We start from the raw sequence: 25,395 nt of genomic DNA, 5'->3' as shown, positions 1-25,395 counted from the left end.
CCAGATGCCAGTTTATTTTGAATGCAAATTTCGAGTCAATTTATTTAACGACTCACGTTTTATTTTCTCCTATTCCAGTGACAGCTCCACGCTGCAGCGACACCAAACGCAGATGGCGCCCAGCGTCTGCGAAACCTCGCCCAAATTGCCGCCACACAATGCTGCTGCAGCTGCTCCTGCTGCCGCTCCAGCTGCGGCTTCCGCCAGTGTCAAGTGCGGCGCCAGCAGCTTGAGCGGTTCGCTGGCTTCGTATAAGATGGCCGGCTCGGAGCAGAGCTGGCCGCAGGCGCCCGTTTACAGCAAGGAGAATCAACGTCCGCCCGTTTACAATGCCGAGGATTATGTGCTCTCCCTGCGCAAGTTTACCAAAGGCAGCGGCTCCGCCAAGGTGCAGTCCATCTACGATGTCAACATCAATGGCCATGCCAAGGAGGATGCCTACAAAGCCGCCACGCTGCCGGCCAAGCACTCCGGCTACAAGTAAGTGTGTGTCCTGGTCTGATGCATCCACTCGACTTAAATGCGCCCTCTGATCCACACAGAAGCCCCATTCCGGCGCCGCCGGAGAGCGACAGCGAGATGTCCCTGCGTCAATTTGGCTCCATAACCGATCTGCTGACCAAGCTGCGCGCCGATCTGAGGGTGTCCTTTCCCAGGTATATATGGAGCCGAAGTCGTCTTCCTCTTACCCTTTCCATTTCCCATTTTCCATTTACAGCTTCGTGCAGGAATTCGTGGCCACGCCCTCGGATGGCATTAGCCATCTGCTGGAGGTGCTGCGCGCCATCCAAATGGCGCAGGCGAGCAATGCGCCCGCTCCGCTGGCGACGGCCACCAATTCCCTGGCCATGTCACGCAATCCGCAGAGCTATCAGCGCCGTGCGCTGCTCGACGAGCTCTCCTGCCTGTGAGTAGATCCTGAATCCTCCTGCTGCTGCTTGCTAATTCTCTCGCCCGCAGACAATGCCTGAGCATTTGCTGTTCCCGCTCTCTGGATGCCATAGCCCGTTTAGGCAACACACCGGTCGGTCTGATGCCGTTGGCCTCCTCGGCGACGGGTCAGGGCATACGCGGACGGATCCTGGCGCTGCAGCTGCTCGCCGCCGCCTGCGATCGCCAGCCATTTGGCCAGGGCAATGGAGGTCAGAAGATCAGCGCCGCCGGCCACACGGCCGTCTCGGAGGCCATGTCCACGCTGCGGCTGCGCTGCAGCGAACCGGTACGCTTCCGGCTGCTCATCGGCATCCTCAACAGCGGCGGCGGCTCCGGCGAGCTGCAATGCGCCGGTATCAAGTGAGTAGCAAGTGGGGGAAGCCCATCCATCACCTGGCAGCAGCTGCTCAACGTACGCTAATCCCTTGCAGATTCCTCAACACGTTCATCGAGAGCGCCGTCAGCCTGCAGCAGCGTCTGTATATCCAGGCGGAGCTGTGCCAGGCTGGACTGGAAACGGGCACGCTGGCCCGTACCATATCCTCGTCCTCGCCCTGGCTGGACGCGCTGCGCGCCGAGATCAAGCGCTTCAACGAGCTGCACATCGATGTGGACAAGATGCTGGCCCAGGCACGCGACGCGGATCGTGTGCGCAGCCAAATGGTCATCCTGGAGCGACGTGTCCAAATACTGCATGAGGAGAAGACGGTGCTCACGTCCATGGAGCGACGCCTGCAGGAGCGCTGCGCGGAGCTGCAGCGAGAGATCTTCCGGCTGCAGGGCGCACAGGAGTCCAATTTCAAGCCCGTGGAGGCGCATCAGCCCGTCGCCCTGCCGCGTCAGGTGCCGCCCAACTCAAAGACGACGGCAGCGGGTGCGGCGACGGGCAGCAAACAGAGCTGCTCGGAACACGAGGATGAGGGCATCAGTAGCTCCGAGACGGGCGCCTCGCTCAGTCCAGTGCCCATCCTGGTGCTGCCCACCAAGTCCAAGCGCAAGACGAAGCGCGGGGAGGACAAGGACGAGGATGACGATGCAGCCACCATCGAGGACGTCATCGAGGAGCTGGACAACATAGTCAGCGAGGCGGAGAAACAGATCTCGCGCCAGGCCGCGACAGCCAAGCAGCATACACATCCACGTCTGCTGGAACAGGAGCAGGACATCGTGCCGGTGAACATTGTGCCGCAGCCGCCACGGAAATCCCGATCCTTGGCGCATCTGGTGCCGCGCACCGACTGCTCCGACCAAGAGAACTCCCAATACGGCATGCTGATGCCGGGCGACTCGGCGGCCGTGGAGCGACTGGCCGCCATGCAGACCTTCTTCGACGAGGTGGACTACGAGGCGACGCACACGGATACGCATGTGAACTACACGCTGGACCAGCCCTCATCGGATATGCCCGAGGCGGAGGCGAATGCCACCGCGACGGCGTACAATGCGAGCACCAATCGGGAGCTGCTCGACGTGATTATGAATGCGCGACACGATGAGCACGATCCGACCATACTGGCCCTGAGGAACAGCAGCCAGGAGGCCGGCAAGGCGCCAGCACCGGCTCCGCCGACGCCGCCCGCCCAACACTTTAACGGGGTCTTCTTTATGACCGGCATGAACACGCCCCAAAAGTATCCAAAGCCAGATCTCACGGCTGCGCTGCAGGCGCGACGCGTGACCAAGAATGTGGAACGCCTTGAGGCGGCCTTTGCCTCCGGCTCTCACGATGGCGGCCACGTCGATGCGGCCATCGTGCGGGAGAAATCCCGCAGCAATCAACAGATCTATTTCAGCAGCAATCCGGTCATGCGCATGCACGACTATCCCGGCTCCGGCCAGCTCAATGGCAACATATCCGCACGCACGCGCTCCTATACGCAGGGCTCCAAGGTGACGGACCTGCCCTCGGGCTTGTACTGAGGCACCAGAGCTATGCCAGCTCCTGTGCAATACAAACTCCACCCTTAAGCTTACGAATATATATTAATTTTTTTAATATTATGCAATTTTTATTATCATAAATAATATTTAGTATTTCGTAGCGTAGATTCGGTGGCAGCTTCAATCGGGTCCCTTAGTCTTAAGTCAGTTGGAATTAGCTCATTTCCAGCTAAAACATTTTTTACTTTTATAATATCAACTATCAATATTTATATTTTGCAAACGAACAATAAATACTTTAGTAGACAAAACAAAAAAAGTTTTTTTTGCTGCAAGGATAACAGCTAAAAATTTAATCATTTATAATTCAGCCTCTCTATGCGATTCTCATGAATGCATATGAGGCTTTAGAATTGAATCTTGTATAATTCAGCCTCTCTATGCGATTCTCACGAATACATATGCGGCTTTAGAATTGAACCTTGTATAATTTAGCCTCTCTATGCGATTCTCATGAATGCATATGAGGTTTGAGAGAGGAAAGAGGGTGAATATCAAGAAGAAGGTAGATAAAAAGACCAAGAGAGAGTGAGAGATATTGGCAGAAAGAAAGAGAGCATCACAATAATTAGTTTAAGCATTCATTTATTAGAGTTAAGAGTCGAACTTAGAAGCAGTCGTTGATGGAGGGCAGAGCACCGTTGCAGTACTTCCAGGTGGACCAGGCGGTCCAGCCCTGCTGGCGCTGGATCTTCTGGGCGCAACGGACGGAGTTGGTGATGTCGTCGGTCAACAGGGCGTTGCAGCTCAAGGCGCACTCGTTGTACGAGAAGCGTCCATTGGCAGGCTGGCACCAGTAATAGTTGTTGATCTGGAAGATGCCGTAGTCGTTGGAGCCGTTGTAGTTCTCAGGACCGACCACACCGGTGCGGTAGGAGCTCTCGTGCTCGGCAATGCAGGTCCACTTGTTCAGCTGGTCACGAGGAACGCCCAGGTTGGACATCTCGCGGGCCAGGGAGCAACGGTCCATGGTGCGACCGAGAGCGGGGGCGGCAAAAGCCAAAGCAACCAAAACAATGAAAGCCTTCATGATTAAACTTCAGTAAACTGATGTCGCATGTCCCGAGAGCTCGTGCTTTTATAGGCCGGGAATATCTCAAAATGGACGCTATCTGCGATACGGAACACGCCACGGCACAAAAAAACTTGCAGACCTTTTAATCAAACGTGTGTATATTTTCGGCGATCGCAATTAATATTGAAACTGATAAAATAATATATATTTAAGATTCGAAATCTCTTTGCGGCAATCAATTATATAAATGTGTTTATTTACAGTACTTAGAGATAAAACGAACGAAAGAGTTGAATTGTTGTTAAAATTACAGGATGTCAAGAAATGCAATTTCTATATTTATGTTTATCCATAAACATAGGTAAATACATAAATGTTGTATTTTGAACTGAAATCGTTATGCCAACATATTTAACCGCCAAAGATTTGAAATTGTGCAGTTTGAGAGTCACAGGCTTTTGCAGTTTACATCGATATCGAATCGATAGACGACATATTGTGTTATTTTAGCAGCTGAAAGCAGTTCAATAACGTATATTTTGACTTTACAGAATAGTTATTGTAGCATGTATTTTCTGTTATTAACAGTTTTCGCCTTTATAACAGTTTAAAGAAATATGAGTTCGTTGCTCGCTGCTATGAGCCTCAAATGAACCAGCGAATCAATAGAACGAATCGCACAGGAACGAACTTGTTATTAAAAGTGATTCGTCTTGCCGGAGGGCTCGTAGTAACTTTAAGCAGCAGGAAAAAGAAAAGTACAAATTAAAAGTGATTTTGAAAAAGTGCTTAAAACATATTTGGCGTTGAACAAACGACGGCGAAATGTTTAATGGTTAGCTGTACATTGAAGCTACATGTATTTTTGCTACTTTCTTTTTTTTTTGCAACTCAATTGTGCAACATTGAACTTGACAACAAGAATAACTGACCCAGACTACATACACACGCACAATCAGAAGAAGAAGAAAAATGTAGATAATAGTAAAAGCCTATATTGATTAACTAACAAACGAAACAAGTGAAACAGGGAAAGAACAGAAAGAAAGTGGCATTAAAATGCAAATCTAGTTAAACGAATGGAAAAAATATGTCAGCAAATTCTTTGCATATTAGAATCGCACATGAATTTCATGCACAGCACAAAGCATATAATCTGTCGATCTAGTTGAGTCACGGTTGAATCGCTGAGACGCTGATGAGGGCGCATTTATACCCTGTCCCAGGCGTGTGTCATCGCGGCTTTAATAAGCCAATTGCGACATTCCTAAATCCGCAAAAAGAAACAACAGTTATGCAGTGTTCGACTTAGAGATGGGCGCGTGAGTCACTGTTCGGAACTATTCAAAGAACCTTTTGAGCTTTTCCTATTTGAACAATTAAAGTTAAAATTGTTTAAATAAGCATTCAGGAGCAAAACTTAATTAAATTATAAATGATTAGCTTTTTTCTATAGTTCGCAAATTTGTGTTATTAGTGGGCAAATCGTGCGTGTTGGGGACTCAAACGAAAACACGAACAAGTCACGCACTAAAGGGGTAAACGGAGCACGCGCTCAGCTCTAGTTCTTATGCTAATGGCATTTTTTTGCAGGGTATCTGAGCTTCGCCTTACAGATTTATGCAACTGTTATTGCCAGCGCTTTGTGTAGAGAATCGGATGTTGTTATTGATTTGTCGACTGCATTTCACCGTCGTCTCCCGCGCTCTCCCTCTCTCTCTCTCTGCCTCTTGTCTGAGTCGCAGTAATTTAGAGAACACCTTCCACGTAATTGGGCGCATACCAAACTAACAATTGACATTGCTATACATTTATTTCCTGTAGGTTCATCGCTTACACACTCAAATCTCAAATCGCACTGACATTTTTGACCTCCACATCCATACATCATAATCAAGATTCCAAAGTTCAAATTCGCATCAACATCAAACAGTATATACGGAAGCCATGTCTTGGATGGCCTTTGGAGCGCTAGCCTCCGGCTTTGGTATTGCCTATAAATGTTCCATGTTCATTGTTGTTGTTGTTGGTGTAGTTTTTGTTGTTGTTCGTATGTCCCGTAGCTAGCCCAAGTGTTGCGTCTTTAGTTAGACTTCACAGTACCCTCACTAAATATCTGTCTCTTTGTAGTACTGCAGCGCCTGCTGGGCGGCGATAATCCGCCGAACAAAGTCGTGGAAATCAAGAGCGAATCCCTGGGCACGCTGCAGGTTATGGCTCGGGATGATGCCATGGTTCTGTTTGCGCCGCCCTACAACAGCAACGATAAGCGCGCCGTTTACGAGATCGTGCTGCAGCGACCCACCTCCGACTCGAACACCAGCTCCTTCAGCTTGTACCGTTCGCCGTTGCAGCAGGAGGCCGAGGAGAAGTTCAACACCTTCATGCAACGCCTGCCCGTCTTTGTGGGCATTGTCAAGGAGGTAAATTAGCTGCCTTAACAAAAATCTTCCCTTGTATTAAATCCTTCTCGATTTGCAGTATTACAATGTGAATGGCTTGCAAAAAGTTTGCGATGCGCTCTCGGAGAATCCATCGTGGACGCTGGCCCATTTGGTTGCCTACTTCAATCTGATCGAGTACATTAACAATCCCAAAGTGCTGCAGTGCGTCGATGTGGCCGATCATACAACGCTCATGTCGCCCTTTCAGCTGGCCATTAAGCAGGGGAATATTGAAATGGTGAAGCTGCTGCTGCCGCTGAGCAAAATCGAGCATCTGGACATAAACAGCAACTCGGTGTTCCACTATGCCGCCAGCACTACAAAAGATATCATCAATGTGAGTCGTGCTCCAAGTTAGCCTGGTTAACTCAACTCTCAATGTAACTCTTCCGCTGCAGCTGCTCACCGAGAACAGCACCGTGAATCTGAATCATCTCAACTCGGATGGATATACGCCGCTGCACTTGGCCTGCGTGACGGACAAGCCGGAGAATGTTAAGGCTCTGCTGCTCGCCGGCGCCGATGTCAATCTGAATGCCAAGAATATAAGCAAATTGTACAAAACATCAACGCCCACATCGGTGGCCTCCTTCCTACGCACCAACGCCAGCAAGCTCTACACGCAGGACATGAAATATGGCGGCACGCCACTTCATTGGTGCTCCTCCCGCGAGACACTGCACGCCCTCATCATGGAGGGCTGCGATGTGAACGCGACCAATTTCGATGGACGCACCGCATTGCACGTTATGGTGGCGCGCAATCGTTTCGAGTGCGTGGTCACGCTGCTCGCACACGATGCCGACATCGATGTGCTGGACAATGAGGGCAATGCCGCTCTGCACATTGCCATCGAGAAGAAGCTGGTGCCGATTGTCCAGTGTCTGGTGGTCTTTGGCTGCGACATCAATCTGAAGAATACAGCTGGCAAAACGCCGCGTCATATGGTTGGCAATGATGCCAGCGGCAACAAGGAGGACGAAATACTCTACATATTGCACTCGGTTGGTGCCAAACGCTGCTCCGAAGCCAATTCGAAGTGTCCGCCGGGCTGCAATGCCAAGGGCAGCTACAATGGCATACCGCCAGAGCCGCCCGAGTCGGTGGAGAAGCGCGAGCACATTGAAAACATGCTGGCAACCACCAGTCGCCAAATGGTTGGTGGTTTTCTGGGCGCAGCAGCCAATGGCATCATGGAAAAGCAGCTGCAGCCACCACAGTAAGTACGCCCACAGCTTTGTCCTGGAGTATTACGAATATATCTTTGCTACACAGAGTTCCCGTCGTGGTTGATACGGAGAAGGAGCAAAAGGGCCAGGGCATAATGGACGCACTCCTGGGCATGTTTACCACCAAAGTGAATGCGGATGAGGGCAAAAAGGTTAACTCATCCAGCAGTGCAGCATCTACACCGGGTGTCGCTAGCCCGGAACAGCTGCCGTCGCCAACATCACCCATTGCCGCCGAGGTGGGTGACAAGCCATACGGCCGGGGTCGTCTGCTCTGCCTGGACGGCGGTGGCATTCGCGGCCTGGTGCTCGTACAAATGCTGCTCGAGATTGAGAAACTATCGCGCACGCCCATCATACACATGTTCGACTGGATCGCCGGCACCAGCACTGGCGGCATCTTGGCCCTGGGTCTGGGCTGTGGCAAGACCATGCGCCAGTGCATGGGTCTCTATCTGCGCATGAAGGAGCAGTGTTTCGTGGGCTCGCGTCCGTACAATAGCGAGTACTTCGAGGCGATACTCAAGGATAATCTCGGCGAGTTTAACGTTATGACTGACATCAAGCATCCCAAAATTATGGTCACTGGCGTTATGGCCGATCGCAAGCCCGTTGATCTTCACCTGTTTCGCAATTACACCAGCGCCAGCGATATTCTGGGCATTGTGACTTCCATCAGTAAGCGCCAGGCGAGGATATCTCTTTCCATCAGTTCAGTGCTAATCCGCTTTCTAATTTATCAACCTTAGGCAATCGACGCATACCGCCGCCACAGCCGGAGGATCAGTTGGTGTGGCGTGCCGCTCGTGCAACTGGAGCAGCACCATCATATTTCCGTGCATTTGGGCGTTTCCTGGACGGCGGGCTAATCGCCAATAACCCCACACTGGATGCCATGACTGAGATACACGAATATAACATGGCGCTGCGCAGTGCTGGACGCGAAGCAGAGGCTGTGCCCGTCTCGGTCGTTGTTTCGCTGGGCACGGGTCATATACCCGTCACAGAACTCAAGGACATTGATGTATTTCGGCCGGAAAGTATCTGGGATACCGCTAAATTGGCCTACGGCATTTCTACGATTGGTAACGATCCATTCAAGTGAAATGGTTTTTATTTAGATTATTTATAATTTGTATTTTTCTCATGCAGGTAATCTACTTGTGGACCAAGCCACCTGCTCGGATGGCCGTGTCGTTGATCGCGCTCGCGCCTGGTGCAGCACCATTGGCATACCCTATTTTCGTTTCAATCCGCAGCTGAGCGAGGATATTGCCATGGACGAGAAGGATGATCAAAAGCTTATCAATATGCTGTGGCACACCAAGGCCTACATGCACACCAATCGTAACAAAATAATTGAGATGATTAATTTCTTGAAATAGCGCGCAAGACGGATTTAGACCGCGACCACATCAGCCCCAGCGTCCTTTGCTCCTCCATATAGCTAATCTCTTTTAGAGTTTACATTTTTCACATATGTGTATATACTTTTAATATTTTAGACAACATTTTCCAAGCAACCCTTTCCGCGGTCTAAATCACCAACACGCGACGCACATCCAACCATTAACACACCGAATATTACCAAATTTAAACAAATAAAATGTTTGAATTATAATGAAGCCCAAAATAAGATTCCATCTGATGTCGTGGGGCGCTTTGAAATATTATGTTAATGGTTAAGAAATTTAGAAATTTTGTATCTGGCGTTGCATTACTTAAATCTGTATTATTCTTATGCGTATTTATTGAATGAATGTTCCACGTTTTATGCCAATTTCATTGTAATTTGTATGTTTTAAACATTCCGTGCCGCTTTGTTAGTTAATAGAAATACATGTGCAGGAATTTTGAATAAAACGTTTTAAATGTAAAACAATTGACGTTTTAATTTTTGCTAATAAATGCAATGAATGCGTAACCCGTACAATGGCATACCTATATAAATTAGTACAGGTAAAAATAATTAATAAAAACGTCTTGTTTAAAAGTTTAACAGCTTTTCATGCTATCAAAATATACTTAAGAAATTTCGATAAATCAAAGCAATATATAGAGATTTATATTTGGGATCTATAAACGATTTGGATGAAATTCTGCAAATTTCCCGATATAGTGGAAAACCTTTCAACACAAAATAAATAAATATTCGATACGCGGTCAGTGCAGAAAAACAAAAAGCTTTTCATGTTTTTGCGATATTCACGAATTGGCGCAGCGTTGCCACCTGGGTGGCACGCGCTGGCAGCGCCAATCACAACGCGTTGGCAGCCTGACGCACAAAATGTAAACAGGAAAAAAAATCGAGAAAAATACAAACAATACAGACAAAAGTAAGAAGCGCGTGAAGAAAAAGATAAAAAAAAATTTGTGTAGTGTGTGCAGACGAACGCAACGCAATAATCATTTCAAATAGCAGGTGAACGCAACTAACGCACACACGACGGCCATGTCCAATGACCGTGTGGACACGGGCAAAGAGTTGCCAACGCCAGTGGCACAAGAAACAGAAGCAGGAACAGAGCTGCCCACCATGTCCATGCCCACAATGCCAGTGTCGAAGGGTATTATGATAACGCCGCCACCAGTGATGCCACCAACGCCAACATCGTCGCCCAATACACACGGCGAATGGCCGAATCTGAATCCAAATGCGAACACATTCCTGCTGAGCAGAGACAGAGCGGGGGAACGGGAACATTTCGCCCTACCGCATCTACCGCCATTACCGCTTAACGTTGACTATCTGCCGAGCCTGATACATCCGAGCACACTGCCATCGAGCAGCAAGAGCTTCAAGATGCGTCCACGCATGAAGCGTCTGATGTACTGCAGCTACAACAACATATTAACCGAGTCAAACAATCGCAAACTGCGCACCGCCGCTTCCACCTGCAATATCGAGCTGCTCAATCGGATACTGGAGTCGGGCGGCAATCCAAATGCCGCCGACGAGTTCAATCGCAGTCCGCTCCATTTGGCCGCCTGTCGCGGCTATATACCCATTGTGCAGCAGCTGCTGAAATATGGCGCAAATCCGAATGTGGTCGACTCGCTGGGCAATACGCCGCTCCACTTGGCAGTCATATCGGCCAGTTCCAATAACTTCAATGTGGTTGTGCGTGTGCTGCTGCAGGGCGGCGCCAGTGTTCATATGTACGATCGCAGCGGCAAGTCGCCCTTGGAGCTGGCGGAGGCAAAGTTGCGGCTACTGCGCAATCGTTACGATCATCCCACGCCCGAGACAGCCACCATTCTGGAGGATATGTGCATGCTGACCACGCTCATATTACGCTATATGGTCAAGCAGCAGCAGGAGCTGGAGGATCTGTCGGCGCTGGAGAAGCGCCTGCAGAATCTCAGCACCAGTGATGATCAGGAGCAAGTCGTCTCCCAGACAGCTGACGAGCTGCTCGCCAGCGTCGAGCGTTTGTCCATCAACAACAAGTAGAAAGAAACCAGGCTCAAATTCTGTTTCGATCAGTTGGGTGAGTCCATGGGACACGAAACGATTTTATCCTTTTCTTTAACTTTAACTTTAACTTTTCAGTTTATTTTACGTTTCCTAATTTGGCTGCCGTTGAGATAAGAGTTGGATTTGTGGAACTAAACTCTGGATGCGCACCGGAGCACAAATACACGGCCAACGCTCACACACACACACACGAACACACACACACACATTGTTTCATGCGATCTTTTTTATTAAGTATTTCATATAAGTTTTCATTGTTTATGCAAACAAACAACACACACACACACACACACACACAACCAGCAAACAAATATGTTTAAATTTTAAGCTTTACGTTTAGCGCGCCAAAACAAAATAAAATTTATGTAATAAAGATGCAATTTACGACTGCAAACCACACAATTTAAACAACTTATCAAATGCAACATAACAATACATTTAACTAAGTGATTGCAATAATAAACAACAACAAAATATACACACAATTCATCAAATGATGTCCACAGACAACTAAAAGATACTTTGAATAATAAAAAGAAAAAAAAGGGCAAAAGAAACGGGCACTAAAATTTAACTTAATATTAAAGCAGGCTTATTATTAATATAGACGATCTGATAAGGCATTGAGTCTATTCTACAATAGCCTTGTATCTGTAAAGGGAATGAGAATATAAAAAAAAAAGAAGGGCGTTGTTATGTCGCGGCCGTCCAAGAATATACTTCCTACATACATATGCACACACATGCGTAAATATTTGGATAAACGTATTACTCCGCTATTTTGATTTTTTCAAAAATATCGATACTTTAACAGCTGTTCGAGATGTCATCGTTGCGCATAAACAGAGTGACCAGCCGTCAAAAGAATTGAGCGTACAGAGCGGAGCTTTTTTTTGCGATTAATGCAAGGGAATGGTCACACTCAATTTGTAGTTTAAATTTTGCTTAAGCGCTAACAAAAAATAAATGTACTTAATCAACCACTCACCAAACTTTCGCTGCAACTGTTTATCCGAAGCTACAAAATAACAGGGTGTAGTACGTGTTCGAGACAGTTTCTCAATATTTCCATTTTCCCATTCTCCTAAGAAGATTCCTCCATTGGCTGCAGGTCGATGGAGCATTTTGTTTTTAGGATTACAAACTTTTAACTATATATATTACATATTTTCACACTCGAGTTGAACTTGATGTTTATATACATGTATAATAAAACGTTGCATTTTACACACTTGGAACCTTCATCATTTCAATTTTGCATATATACAAGCGGTCGTGCAAATTTGAAAAATGTGAATACTACATAATTGTAACTCTTTCAGTTCTGTTGCTAAGATTTGAATTGGTAATGTAATGTTTTGCTAGCCAAACTGGGTGGGCTGGGAATGTTATTTATGGAGGTAATTGTTCAATTGTTTTTAGCAAAGTACTTTGTTTTCTCCTCCGGATTGGGCACAATCTGCAGGAAAATATCAATTAGAAAAGTTTAAACGAATGCATTATCAGTAAATACTCACTGTATCGGCGCCTGGTTTCCAACCGGCGGGGCAGACCTCGCCATGCGTATCAGTGTACTGGAAGGCCTGCACCAAACGTAATGTCTCATCCACGGAGCGACCCACGGGTAGGTCATTCATTGTTATCTGCCGCAGCACGCCACGCTGATCAATAATAAAGAGACCGCGGAGCGCATGACCACTCTCCTCCAGATAGACACCATAGTCCTTGCTGATTTTATGCGTCAAATCGGAGAGCAAGGGTATCTTGACATTGCCCAAGCCGCCCTCCTTCCGGGGCGTATTGATCCAAGCCAAGTGCGTAAAGTGCGAGTCAACGCTGGCAGCAATCACCTCAGTCTTGATCTTACGGAACTCGGCAATGCGATCGGAGAAGGCAATTATCTCCGTGGGACACACAAATGTGCTGCAAAAAGCAGTAAGCTATTAGTGAAGGCATCGCCCAAGTTGAGGGCAACTTACAAGTCCAGCGGATAGAAGAGCAGCACAACGTATTTGCCCAGATATTGCGAGAGTGAGAGCTGTACAATCTCCTTGTTGACCACAGCGGTGGCCTCGAATGGTGGCGCGGGTTTGGAAACTGCAAGGAAAAGGGAAAAGTCAGTCAGTACGAACAGTTTTGTATATATTATTATGCCATAATTTCAGCCACTTACTGACTGCCTTTGTGTACTGCAATTGGTGATCGCCCTTGTTCTCGCCGGCGGGATACACTGAGCCACCGGCAAATGAGTAGCAGGACTCGTTATCCTCGCTGGCCTGGGCGAGTGTCGCTGCCGCGAGCAGCAGGAGCGCTAAGCAGCCGTAACTGTACATATTACTACTGGTTACTGGAAATAGAGGACACGTATAATTTGGTTAAATGCACGCGATTGGCCACATTTACTCCAATTGGACACGCGACGCCTTCAGTTTCTGCTACGCCCACACACAAACACACGCACACACATACACGACGCACTTTAGAGCCACGCAGTCAAATTTAATATTTCTGGCTCCAACCACAAATACCGATTGTCTATTGAGCAATTAAAGGGGTAGCGACAATTGATAAGCGCTATCAATTTTATTCGCGTGCATTAAGTGCTATAATATATTTTGTTAGTTTGTCGATCGAAATTTTCACTGAAATTTAACTCAATTCACAAGTGTATGCGTTGCGATTGTGCATTCAATTTCCTTTCCGCATTCAATCCTTCATTGATGCAGATATCCAGTTTACACAGATGTTACCTGATATATACAAAATATAAATAACTTTAACTCGTACAATTTTTGTTGATTCAGCAAACAAAGCACACGAGCAACACTTTGCCGGCTAGTGATGTGCTGACTAAAAACTATCGCATCTTGCGTGCTTCTGTAATCGTTCAGCATGGCACGAATAATTGATAGTGACGATACTTATCTTTAATGCTTTTTTCTTAAGAAATAATTAAATAGGTATACAAAATTATTGTCTCCGTGAAATAGAAAAAGGGTATAGTGAGGGTTTGTAAATGCCTGTAGGCATAACGTTCATTGTAATGAAAATCAATTCCTTTCTGCTTTTGCAACATGGCAACTCTGTTCGCTTGATGATTCAGTTACGCGGGCGATTTAAATGTGCAGTTGAATAGGTCAACATAATTTTTTGTATGCCAGCTCAGAACAATACATAAATATTTGGTAAGAGACAAAATTAAAAAAAGTAAACAATAATATAATAAGGTATTGGAACATATTTATCACGTGCGACGCTTAACAATCTCCATATTGGCCAATTTGAGGATGCGATTGAAGTCGACTTTAGTATGTGCGCGCCAATATTTGCAACGGCCCCACATGACGGCCGGATAGTTTGGACTCGATATGCCGTGAAAGAGGCGCGCTATGTTCCGTCCACTGAACGTATTGTCGGGATACATGTTGATGAGCGCATGCACATCATCAATTATGTGAGCATCCGGCACGTTGCTGGGCTGCAAGGATTAGCAAGAGTTACATAAAGCAGGAACTAGCCGTGTTGCATGAACCTACCTCAATTTCCAGTTCCAAATCCTGTGGATAATCGTTGCGGAAATAGTTGCGCACAATGCCCTTCAGCTGGGTGCAGCGATCCTGCGGAAAATCAACACTGCAGCATTGCGCGCACGAACTGTAGGCCACGGCGGACAGGCCATGGGCCACATACTGCAGCTGGATAAGCTGAGTGCGCTCCTGTTTAACGGACCGTGTGTACAGCGTGTCGAGGGCGTCATCGATTTCCGCTTCCGTGAAATCACCCGGCGCCTTGATCCGAAAGCCCAGATCATAAAAGCTGACACTGATGGGCGAACGCTTCGGATAGCCATTAACTAGAGTTTAGATGAAAGGAATTATGAGGATTTAAATTACATGGATAAGGTGCACCATATGTACCCTGCATCCACTCCAGGTTCTTGAGCTGATACTTGACTACGCCGCTGTTCCAGCCAATGCCGGCGGCTATGTCAATGACGGAAAACTCAATTATGTTGGCGTCCTCCTTGAAGGTCTTGTGCTTAATCTGCAGCGCAATGGCCATGGCCAGCGGCGGGCACTCCTTGGCGGCGTGTCTAAGTATTAAAGAATTAATTATAAACATGTCGACTATTAAAAGATTTACTTACTTGAGATACTTGGGTCCACCGTAAGAGATCACCTTGGCCATGATGTACGCGGAGCTGAGCACGTTCATGCACCAGCGCGGCTCCAGTTCCATATAGCAGAGCAGCGTGGATATGTTTTCGGCGGGTATGTCCAGCGCTTCGACTGTTTGCTCCACCGAGAAACCAATCTCATGACCTGGGCAAACATGTGCACGTGCGCCATCAGCCGCATCCGCTGGCTCAATTGCAGTTCCAATCTCTGCGGAGTTTTTGCCTAGCTGCTTGTCGCAGCAGCAGGGCACAAAGATGCGCTGCAGCAGTTTGCGTATGACATGTCGATCAATGGAATTGGCATAGACATGACGTCGCAGCTCGTTCTGATCGCCGCCCTTGGCGTCCAAGAAGAGATGACAATGCGAGGGCAGGCCATCGCGGCCGGCACGTCCGATCTCCTGTACATAGCTCTCGAAATTGCGCGGCATATTATAGTGTATGACGGCGCGAATGTCCGGCTTATTGATGCCCATGCCAAAGGCAATGGTGGCCACCACAATGCGCAGCTCATTGGCCATAAAGGCGTTCTGTACGGTGCGACGCCTCGAGGCGAGCATGCCCGCATGATATGGCTCCGCCTGCCAGTTGACGCGCTTGCGCTTCTTCTTGGTCTGCTCGGGCACTGCGTTCGATTTGCGCTCCTGCAGGCAGGTGCGTATGAAGCCAGCAATACGCTCGCATTCGTCCCGGCGCGTGCAATAGATGATAATGGATTGACAGCTCTCGAATCTGCAAGGGCATACAATGAGGGTCCATTCAATAATTGAAGTTCCATTTAAAAAACTCACCTGGGGCTGTTGAGCAGCTGCAGCAGCGCCGCATCGCGGTTCTCGTCCTTGGACACGGACAGTATGAGATTGTCCGGCAGCGGTATATCGCTTATGATGCCACGCTCGCCATCCACAATGCCCAAATGATTGATGATGCTGATGCGCGTGGGCAGCGTCGCCGTTGCGGTCAGGCCGAGCACCGTTTGCACGCCCAGATTCTTCTTGAGCACCTTGCATATCATCAGGTAGCTGGGCCGGAAATTGTGGCTCCACTGCGAGACGCAATGCGCCTCATCGATGCAGGCGAACGCAATGGGCGGCAGCTGACGCAGAATGGCACCGAAGCCCGTGGCACGTTCGCCAGAGACCACCGCCTCGGGCGAGACGAGCAGTATATCAATTTCGCCATCGGCTATCAGCTGCTGGATCTTGAGACGCTGCTGCGGCGTTTGATTGGTGTGCAGGCAATGGGCGCGCAGAAAATGCGGCACGCCCGTCACCTGATCCTCCATGAGCGACACCAGCGGCGATATAACCAACGTGATGGCACCCTGCCGGCGACTATATAGATAAGCAGGCAGCTGATAGCACAAGGATTTGCCGCTGCCCGTGCTCAGGGTGACCAATGTGGACATGCCGCTCAGTATGCGCATCACAGCACGATCCTGACCTGCAAGCGAACGGGCCAATCAGTATTAATTCAAATAGTTCCAAGTGGAGCGCTTACCCTTGCGAAAGCTGCTGTGTCCGAACATGTGCAGCACCTCGTTCACCTCGGGCGTCAGCTCCTGCACGCTGCCGTCCGCATTGAGATCGTAGAGTGGCTTGACGCCGCCGTGCTGCGAACGAGCTGCTGCTCCATTGGCTGAGCTGCCATCCAGGCCGGCCTGCTTGAGGAACTCCTCGGGTATCTTGTGGCCCACATAGCTTTTGATGGGCGAGGTGTGCGTGGATTGGCTTTGAGCCGCATCGACAGCCGCATCCAATGCCTCGAAATCGATATCTTCATCATCGATGGACATGTTAACGTCCTCAGCAGCACGCTCGCTAGGCTCAGCTGCCTCGTCACTGCTGCTGCTGGAGTCGGAGAACTGGTAGATGGCATTCGCGTTGGCGGCCTGTGGCAGTCGCTCAATGTTGCGACTATGCGCCGCCAACGCACTTTGTGAAGCCATTTGCTCGGCCTCGGCCAGCGTGGGAAACGGTGACGGATCCTCCTCCAGCTGGGCGGTTAGCGGCAACAGCGCATCGCCCTTTATCTTGCACTGCTGTGCGAAATGTCCAACGCCGCCGCAATTGAAGCAGGTGAGCACGCCACCATCGCAGCCGCCCATGTCCATGTCCGGGCCGGTTAGGGCTGCCACTCGCTTCTTGTGTCTCCATTGGGTTTTCTTGTATTTGGTAAAGTTCATCGATTTCTTGCCACGTGCAAATTTCTTCTTCTGTATGTTGATGGTCACAAAGTTCTCATTCAACTTGCCCGACGCGATCTTGTCCTGCAGCTTTTTGCGCGCCGCATCTCGCTTCTCGTTCAGCTGTCCTGCAGAGGCGGCGGCAGAGGAGGAGGAGGAGGAGGCAATGCTGGCATAATTGCTGATGTAGCGCTGCGCCGTTTCATCCGCCTGGTCGAGCTCATCCTGCTTAATGCGCGGCACGCAGGTTATATCGCCCGACTCCAGCGCTAGCACATATTTAAGATCTTTCGGATCTAGTGGCTGCTCCTCGGGCACCTCCTCCGCCTGGGCAGCCATTGCCTTGGTCGCGGCTTTTCTTGCGGGCGCCTTACGTGTTTTGGCTGACTTCTCCAACTTAGACCCGGCTGCTGGCTTCTCCTTCTTTGGTTTGGGCGTTGGTTTCTCCGACTTGGGTTTGGCTGCCGGCTTCTTTTCGGCCTTGGGCTTTTGCCTCTTCGCTGTGGCCTGCTTGCGTTTGGTCTTCTTGGGCAGCTCTGGCTCATAAGTGGCATCATTTTCTTCATCTGCTGAGAAATCCTTGCCGTATTCGTTTTCCTCCAATGATTCTGCTTTGGCAATGGTTGGCTTCTGTTCGGCGGCGGCTGGCTTTGGCTGCACATCAGGCACAGCTGGAGGCGACTCGCTGGTGGGCATTACTCGGCGTCGCTTGGCTATGTGCCTGTACTCCGGCTGCTCCGTTTCCTCCTCGCTTTCGGCCACAACGGAATCCGAATCGGAGTCGAAACGGACTGCAGCTTGAGCTGGAGCTATTGGCGGTTCCTGCGACACTTCGACAGGGTTTTCTGCCGCGGGCATTTGCGATGCAGTTTTGCTTGCCTTCAGCTTGCTTAAATCTAAATTGGACAGCCCGTAGTTGTGCTTCTTGGCTGGCGTGGCATTGTTGTTCGGCTCGGCTTTGGCTGTTGTGCTCGTCAGCTGCTGCTCCAGCGAATTTTGCGCCGTGTTGCGCTGCAGCCAGCCCTCATCCACGTGCGTTTTAATTGGCTCCTTGCCGTGATCGGTGGCTGCAATGACCTCTGCTGCCTTATGTTCCTGCGCCTTGCGGATGAGTATGGTTTCCAAATCGGGCAGCTGCTCTGCCAGCTCAGCGCTTGCGCCAGGGTTGGAGCCGGTGGCGCTTAAGTTGAGGGCGCTGCGTGAGAGCGGCTTGCGAGGATTGCGCTTGGCAAAGCTGCGCGTTGACTGAAACAGTTTGCTGCTGACGCTGGCCTTGATGCAGGGAGTGCGCGGCTTGGCGGCGTCCGCAGACGTGGGCGATGTCTCCACAACAATCGGTTGATGTTTGCTTACGTTCTCGCCCCAGGCACTCTTATTCTGGGCCAGCTCTTCGACAGCCTCGAATTTACGTATGACATGATGCTCGTCGCGATTGGTCAGATTGCTGAGCGCCTGCGGAGTGGGCAGCTCCTTGATATTGGAGAAGTTTTCGCTGGTTTGCTGCACGAGCGCTGTTATATCTAGGGGTAGCTGGGGACCGCCATTGATGCTCTCGGTGCTGAGGCTTTGGTCCAGCAAGGCAACACCCAAATCCTCGGACTGCGTCATTTCTAGCACATCGAAGCCATCCTCGCAGAGCACATCGTTGAGTGTCTCCTCCAGGAATGATGTCTTTAGCTTATAGTACATCTTGTAAGAGTCGCGTATATCCTGGCTGGCCTCCCTTATGTCGTACTGCAACAAAATAGTAATAAATTGAATCGCGTAGGGAACTCCATTGCCTGGCGCTTACTTTGGAGGGGACGCGGCCGTGCTTCTTTTTGAAATCCTTTTCCCATACTTTAACGCGTAGCTTGTACTTTTGGTATTTCTCTTTAAAAATTGACTCGTCCATCGTTTTTTATTTTTGTCTACATTTAAACACAGGTAAGCAATAAACAAAAGCAGCACACACAATCATAACACACCTGTTTTTTTGCTGAGCGCGCGCTTTTCTGCAAGCCAATGTCAGCGTTGCCAGACTGTTGCATAGGCAGTGTTTTAAGGCAGTGCGCGCCAAATTTGAAATTATGTTCATTAAAAAACTCGGATTTGAATCTGCTTTCGCTGATTGACTGTTTGATTGGTAGCTGGATGGTTCATTGTTATTACCTTTGGTGATGTACGATTTTTGCGATCATATTGAGCACATTTTATTTTACACTTATCACAAGATCCACAGTTCTGGGTGAAATTAAACAAGAAATGTTCGGAAAAAGGACACTTGATCCGAACTAAGCCGAATAACACTAGATAGTTGATATTTTGCTGCGCGTGTTTGGTTTTATTCAGTTTATTCGTTATTGTTTTTAATAGTATTCAAGCTTAGCAATTGCAATAGAAAAATGCATTCCACACATTGACACTGGAAACGTTTGGAAAAACAAAATCAAAAATTCTAATGTTGCGTGCAGTGTACACAGAATTCGTTAAACGAGGAATTACAAGATGCAAAATATCAGAGCGTTAGCGAGCGCAAATTTTGCCTATATACTTAATTCAATAACTAAAGTTCGACTTTTAAGACCAGGAGCGCGAGGGGATTGAAATAAACGTGAATACGGCGAGAATGTGAACAAGTTTTGTTTCTATTTTTTATAGCGTGCGAATAGTGCCTTTTGGTTGCGGGTCTTGGATGGTACGCCGTACGCCTCCTACATGAGTATCAATGCAATGTCCTCAGGCTGCATGGACGGGCAACGCCAGTTGTACAAATAGTACTGCAAATTGCCATCGCCGGCACCAAACTTGAGCGGCACAAAGAACTTCTTGTTCTCCATCAGATCGAGGGCATTGTAGACATCCATCTGAACGTTGCGCGCCGAGATCAGAGCATCGTTCATCAGATCTAGCCAGGGTGTCTTTGTGGACACATTGTAGAATGAGTAGGCGGCGCGAACAGTCTTGTGCACGGGATGATGCATCACAGACGATGGCAGACAATAGTAGCTAGTCAGATCGGTAATGTTGCCCTTCTCGTCAACGACAACAAAGCAATCGACAATGCCCTCTTTGGGTGTGAACCAATGACGGAACTCCTCTCTGGTGAACACCGGGCACATGGAGAAACGTTTCAGATACTCTTCGAGCAGCTTGTGCGCCTTGTCCATGTCCTTAGACGTGATGCGGCGGTAGCCCTTCGTTTTGGGCTGATCGGGCAGTTTGTAGAGCTTCACGGTGCGCTGCATGGTCATGTTGCGTGCCAGATGGGAGAAACGCACATCGACCAGCTTCTTGGGGTTCAGCGAACGATGCCAGTAGCGGCAGGTGGACACAGGCGTGGGCAGCACCACGCCGGCGGTATAGGCAGCCTGAAAGATGCCCTTGAGATTAACGCGTCGCGTTATCTCGCGTATTAGCACCGGGGCGACACGCTTGCTGCGCAGCTTTTTGTGCACGCACAGAAAGTTGATGTCCACGACCTTGAGCACCTTATCGTAGGCGCGCAATTTGCTGGGTATGGCCGAAATGAAGCCAACCAGCTTGTTGGACTTCTCGACACGCACGCCCACATGCCAGTCCCGTTTCCAGCCGGGCGGCTGCAATGACCACTTCAGAAACTCTGGCTGATAATCAAATCGAAACATGGCATCGTCGTCCTCCACATAGTTCTCGTTCAGCAGCGTATAGAGCTCCTTTAGGTCGCTGGCATCGTTCACATCAAGGGTGACCCAGACGAAGCCGCTGGGCAAGGTGTACGGCTCGGCGCGTATCTCGGCAATCGCTTTGTTTGGCTCGATGCACTCGTTTGTGGTCACCATCTCGTTCAGCTTTGGCACCGGTTGCGTTGACCAAAATGTAAATTTCTTAGCCTGTTGCCGGGTGAGGGCCACGGCATCGGTGACCGCCTGTAGCAGTGCCTGCTTGCCTAAAATTTAGGAATACACTTAAATATTCATTTAAAAATGCGCCGCGGAGGAAAGCATGCACACACACATTCATAATATATATACTCCTGGCCTGGCCGCACAACCTAACCTCATTCTGTGTGCGCCTCCCATTCCAATTGGATTTATGCACTTAAAATACTTACTAGAATCTGACGGTATATTGGCGCCATTTTTGGTCAGCGTTGAATGATCCGCTGCTGCTGACTCGTTCTCATCGCTATTGCTTGTGCTTGGCGCTGACCCTGGTGTCTTCAGTTTTAAGCCGGCAACGGCGCTTGCCAGCATTTGTTCAGATGCTGTTGCTAACTCTTTAGCCTTCTGCTGCAGTTCGTGCTCACTGTTATCATCTGGACTGGCTGCGGGCGCATTTTCGTTCGGCATTGCTTTGTTGCGCTTAAGGTTTGTAACGGGTTAATAAATATACGAGCAAAAAAAATAATTGCAATGAAATCGCAAGACTACAAGCAGCTGACTCACTGACGCAGCTGCCAGACTTTGCACATAAAATAGACAAAAATTAATACTAACACTAAACCAATTGTGGATGCGGTCACTCTAATTGCAAGTTAGCTGGCATTCGATACCTTACAGGTTATACTACATTACCTACCGTTATAATGTGGAATTGGCCATCAAAGAGTAAATCCAAAAATGCAGCTATAGTAACAAATTAGTGTAAACAAAACGATAAGTGTAATATTCTCGCTTTAAGTGAAAAATATGTTCAAGTACGACACTGCTAAGTAAACAAACAATAATGCTAAATATCGATAGTTTTGCAGTCTCTAATATGAGCAACGACGGGAGCTGACGTTGAATTCAAATTCCAGCTCCGATTGCCAACTATTCAAGCCAGCTCTTTAACAGTTTTAACAACATGCGGCTACAAATTGCATCAGAACAGCGAAAGCAATTAACTAAAGTTATTTAATACATTAAGTAATGCGAGTTTTTGATTGCGCGTTGAGCGAGCCCACAGAAACAGCTGTTCAAAGAACAGAAAACAGCTGAGCGTAACTCGGTGCGAACAAAAATTACATCGCTTGCTGTGTGGGTAAACAAAAGTACGAAACAAAAAATAAACATGCAATGTGGATGTGGGACGCACACTTGCTGATAAGAACAAACAGCGCACGCGAAGAGCGACAGCGTCTCGATTCTAACATCAACAGCCGCAGTTGCCGTCACAATGAGTCTGACAAAAAAACGCCTTAAAATTGTTTCGGCCGCCTCAATAATCGGCCTGGCACTTATCTATTTGTACAAAACTGTGTTTGCGGCATCCGGCAGCGAGCCGGGCGGCAGCCCCATGCTCAATGCGGTTGAGGAGCAACGCCAGTGGCCACCCACCGAGGATGCGGTCGAATGGAATCTGCAGATCGCCTACGAGACGCAAAATGCGCTGTTGCATCAACAGCGTCAGGAGCTGCTGCAGACGAAGAAGCAGCTGGCCCACCTGGAGGAGCAGGTGCGCTCCCTGCAGGCGAGCACGCCGCGCAAATACCCGAAAGTCAAGTATCTGAACTACAAGAATCGCAAGCGTATTTTGATAACGGGCGGTGCCGGCTTTGTCGGCTCTCATCTGGTGGATTATCTAATGATCCAGGGACATGAGATCATTGTGGTCGATAATTTCTTTACGGGTCGCAAACGCAACGTGGAGCACTGGCTGGGCCACGAGAACTTCGAGCTGATCCATCACGACATTGTCAATCCGCTGTTCATTGAGATCGATGAGATCTATCATCTGGCCTCGCCCGCATCCCCGCCGCACTACATGTACAATCCGGTCAAGACGATAAAGACCAACACAATGGGCACCATCAATGTTCTGGGCCTGGCCAAGCGCGTCATGGCCAAGGTGCTGATTGCCAGCACATCGGAAGTGTACGGCGATCCGCAGGTGCATCCACAGCCCGAGACCTACTGGGGACATGTGAATCCCATTGGTCCGCGCGCCTGCTACGATGAGGGCAAACGCGTCTCCGAGACGCTCAGCTATGCCTACGCCAAGCAGGTGAGTTCCAGCCGCTGACGTCATTCCGATTAAGTGGCATTCATTTCACGATTCCATTGCCAATTCGAATATTTGTAAATGTGCAGCGATGCATTAAATATTTTCCATTGAAGGCTAACAAAACAAAGGCAAAAACAACAAATTAGACGACGCGCAGATACTCTTACGGAACTTGATTGGTATTTCTTTCATGAATCAAATATTATCGACAGATATTTATGTTTGGTTAAGTTAAAGCTTTCACTCTTAAGTGTGGAATACGGGGGAGATCTATGATAAATCATTTGAGCAGATAGTAAAATATTTTCACTCACACAGATGAAAAATAAGTGGAAGAAAAACCACGTGAACCGTAAAAAGCCGATAACTATAACGTATTTTGATTTTTTCGATAAGTTATCAATTAACGCGGATTTATCGAAATCCACATAGATGGGTGGGAAATAGGCGAAAACGGTTTATTGCGAACATAAGAAAATCAGACGAATAAATAAATAAAAATCTACAAAGCTAGTGAGAAGTCGTACATACCCTTAGGAGGCAGCTAAGTCGCATAGAGTTCCGCATGCCAACGCATTAGTTGAGTGCGATAAAGCAGGGCGATAAGATATTGAACACATGTTGAGCACATTTATCCGATCGTAGTTAATGATGCCCTCCATTTGCTTTCAGGAAAAGGTGCAAGTGCGTGTGGCGCGCATCTTCAACACGTACGGACCACGGATGCACATGAACGATGGCCGTGTCGTGTCCAACTTTATACTGCAGGCGCTGCGGAACGAGACGATCACCGTTTATGGCAATGGGAAGCAGACGCGTTCGTTTCAATATGTATCAGATCTGGTGGATGGCATGATAGCGTTGATGGCGTCCAATTACACGCAGCCGGTGAATCTGGGCAATCCCGTGGAGCAGACAATTGGCGAGTTTGCGAACATCATCAAGCATCTGGTTGGCGGGCAGAGCGAGGTGAAACAGATCAAGGCCATGGAGGATGATCCGCAGCGACGCAAGCCGGACATAACGCGGGCCAAGAAGCGTCTCAACTGGGAGCCAAAGGTGCCGCTCGAGACGGGTCTGTTGCAGACCATATCGTACTTTCGCAATGAGCTCGCGCGCAGCGATCGATTCCAGGAGAACTCCAACAAGTACTTTGATTCGCCCGATCTGCAGCGCAGTCGACCGTAAACCCAAAGTAGACCCCCAACAATATCAATAATATTTGTGTGCCTGTCATAAAACCAATTAATGTAATTGGCAAAAACACGTCTCTAGTCTGCAAAATGTAAATATGACCAACGATAGCGCTAATCTTATGGCTTCCCAGAACCCCATCCCCGATAAGCACGCTCTCGACAGTCTCCAACACGTTTGTTAACGAGTCTATAATGTAAGCAACAAAAGGGTTCCAGTTATCATCTAGTTGATATCGATTCTATCTATACAATTAATTCAATTGTTAAACTTCATAATTCATCGTTGCAAACGGAATACCCTATGCCAAAGACAATATATTATTAACTATTTATGTTGTCTTTGCCTAAACTAACATTTATAATTAGTTCATAAGTCTGCCTTTTACGAGAGATGCCCTTGCAGCTGGTTATGTGAATTTCATCAAAATCTAGGCTGACATCTCCAAGCCCATAAAATATTGTAATGTATTGATTATGGATAAGTTATGGTCATGTCCGACTGTCTGTCTGCTTTTATGCAAATCAATTTCTTTGATATGAAGCTGACTTCATGAAGCTTGGTCTTTTGCCGCAGTCATGTCTGAGTCATGGAACAAGATTCATATAGTTATATAGTAACTATTCAAATTCAAACAGACTATTAGGGATCGAAGGTATAACGATTGGTAAAAACTTTCAGTTTGGGATGAAAAACGAAATCCAGCAAAATCTCTCCCTTAACTATGCTCCTCGCATACGTACTAAAGCTAATTTTATGTAGCTCTCATAGCAAGAGTCGCTCACAAAGTAATCACAAATTCAAGAATTTAACAATTGATAATACCTCTGAAATTCTAGCAATAAATTCTCAG

General features: G+C 48.2%; 8 protein-coding genes across 13 annotated transcripts in view; 4 read left to right on the top strand and 4 right to left on the bottom strand.

Moving 5' to 3' along the window:
• Positions 1-3,104, top strand: part of LOC115762559 — a 35,613-nt gene extending 32,509 nt beyond the window's left edge. For all 3 annotated transcript variants that reach the window (XM_030704839.1, XM_030704841.1, XM_030704840.1), the window contains 5 exons: positions 79-480; positions 543-656; positions 719-907; positions 961-1,293; positions 1,365-3,104. In XM_030704839.1, the coding sequence (XP_030560699.1) occupies positions 79-480; positions 543-656; positions 719-907; positions 961-1,293; positions 1,365-2,853 (2,527 nt within the window). In that variant the 3' untranslated portion in view covers positions 2,854-3,104. The remainder of the gene's footprint in view (positions 1-78; positions 481-542; positions 657-718; positions 908-960; positions 1,294-1,364) is intronic.
• A 377-nt stretch (positions 3,105-3,481) lies between these two features.
• LOC115762577 (lysozyme A/C-like) lies at positions 3,482-3,940 on the bottom strand. Its single transcript, XM_030704863.1, has one exon. The coding sequence runs from the start codon at positions 3,902-3,904 to the stop codon at positions 3,482-3,484; it is 423 nt and encodes a 140-aa protein (XP_030560723.1). The 5' UTR covers positions 3,905-3,940.
• A 655-nt stretch (positions 3,941-4,595) lies between these two features.
• On the top strand, positions 4,596-9,442 carry LOC115762560 (85/88 kDa calcium-independent phospholipase A2). 2 transcript variants are annotated; one of them, XM_030704842.1, is made up of 8 exons: positions 4,596-4,724; positions 5,714-5,876; positions 6,020-6,312; positions 6,371-6,670; positions 6,732-7,552; positions 7,609-8,240; positions 8,312-8,647; positions 8,715-9,442. In XM_030704842.1, the coding sequence occupies exons 2-8, from the start codon at positions 5,837-5,839 to the stop codon at positions 8,945-8,947; spliced, it is 2,655 nt and encodes an 884-aa protein (XP_030560702.1). In that variant the 5' UTR covers positions 4,596-4,724; positions 5,714-5,836; the 3' UTR covers positions 8,948-9,442. The 2 variants fall into 2 exon arrangements, with proteins under 2 accessions (XP_030560702.1, XP_030560704.1); XM_030704844.1 differs by lacking the exon at positions 5,714-5,876 and having other exon boundaries at positions 8,715-9,441.
• A 437-nt stretch (positions 9,443-9,879) lies between these two features.
• LOC115762565 (ankyrin repeat domain-containing protein 54) lies at positions 9,880-12,129 on the top strand. Its single transcript, XM_030704848.1, has 2 exons — positions 9,880-11,053; positions 11,116-12,129. The coding sequence occupies exon 1, from the start codon at positions 10,015-10,017 to the stop codon at positions 11,014-11,016; it is 1,002 nt and encodes a 333-aa protein (XP_030560708.1). The 5' UTR covers positions 9,880-10,014; the 3' UTR covers positions 11,017-11,053; positions 11,116-12,129.
• Positions 12,130-12,227: 98 nt separating this feature from the next.
• On the bottom strand, positions 12,228-13,885 carry LOC115762569 (peroxiredoxin-2). 3 transcript variants are annotated; one of them, XM_030704855.1, is made up of 5 exons: positions 13,828-13,885; positions 13,214-13,387; positions 13,020-13,137; positions 12,558-12,963; positions 12,228-12,499 (listed from the first exon to the last, which is right to left on the bottom strand). In XM_030704855.1, exons 2-5 carry the CDS (start codon positions 13,371-13,373, stop codon positions 12,449-12,451), a joined length of 735 nt encoding a protein of 244 aa, XP_030560715.1. In that variant the 5' UTR covers positions 13,374-13,387; positions 13,828-13,885; the 3' UTR covers positions 12,228-12,448. The 3 variants fall into 3 exon arrangements, with proteins under 3 accessions (XP_030560715.1, XP_030560714.1, XP_030560713.1); XM_030704854.1 differs by having other exon boundaries at positions 13,791-13,845; XM_030704853.1 differs by lacking the exon at positions 13,828-13,885 and having other exon boundaries at positions 13,214-13,774.
• A 172-nt stretch (positions 13,886-14,057) lies between these two features.
• LOC115762558 (Bloom syndrome protein homolog) lies at positions 14,058-19,480 on the bottom strand. Its single transcript, XM_030704838.1, has 8 exons — positions 19,370-19,480; positions 19,195-19,312; positions 16,718-19,136; positions 16,009-16,660; positions 15,188-15,949; positions 14,958-15,133; positions 14,577-14,893; positions 14,058-14,518 (listed from the first exon to the last, which is right to left on the bottom strand). The coding sequence occupies exons 2-8, from the start codon at positions 19,294-19,296 to the stop codon at positions 14,285-14,287; spliced, it is 4,662 nt and encodes a 1,553-aa protein (XP_030560698.1). The 5' UTR covers positions 19,297-19,312; positions 19,370-19,480; the 3' UTR covers positions 14,058-14,284.
• A 238-nt stretch (positions 19,481-19,718) lies between these two features.
• LOC115762562 (glycylpeptide N-tetradecanoyltransferase) lies at positions 19,719-22,082 on the bottom strand. The gene is made up of 3 exons (XM_030704846.1): positions 21,942-22,082; positions 21,475-21,724; positions 19,719-21,309 (listed from the first exon to the last, which is right to left on the bottom strand). The coding sequence occupies exons 2-3, from the start codon at positions 21,710-21,712 to the stop codon at positions 20,096-20,098; spliced, it is 1,452 nt and encodes a 483-aa protein (XP_030560706.1). The 5' UTR covers positions 21,713-21,724; positions 21,942-22,082; the 3' UTR covers positions 19,719-20,095.
• A 105-nt stretch (positions 22,083-22,187) lies between these two features.
• Positions 22,188-25,394, top strand: LOC115762563 (UDP-glucuronic acid decarboxylase 1). The gene is made up of 2 exons (XM_030704847.1): positions 22,188-23,348; positions 24,021-25,394. The coding sequence occupies exons 1-2, from the start codon at positions 22,521-22,523 to the stop codon at positions 24,534-24,536; spliced, it is 1,344 nt and encodes a 447-aa protein (XP_030560707.1). The 5' UTR covers positions 22,188-22,520; the 3' UTR covers positions 24,537-25,394.
• The last annotated feature ends 1 nt before the right edge of the window (position 25,395 follows it).

The sequence above is a fragment of the Drosophila novamexicana genome, unplaced genomic scaffold, assembly GCF_003285875.2.
Source record: "Drosophila novamexicana strain 15010-1031.04,08,12 unplaced genomic scaffold, DnovRS2.1 tig00000644-arrow-pilon, whole genome shotgun sequence".
Classification (NCBI taxonomy): Eukaryota; Metazoa; Arthropoda; class Insecta; order Diptera; family Drosophilidae; genus Drosophila; species Drosophila novamexicana.
This window is presented reverse-complemented; position numbering and strand designations above follow the sequence as displayed.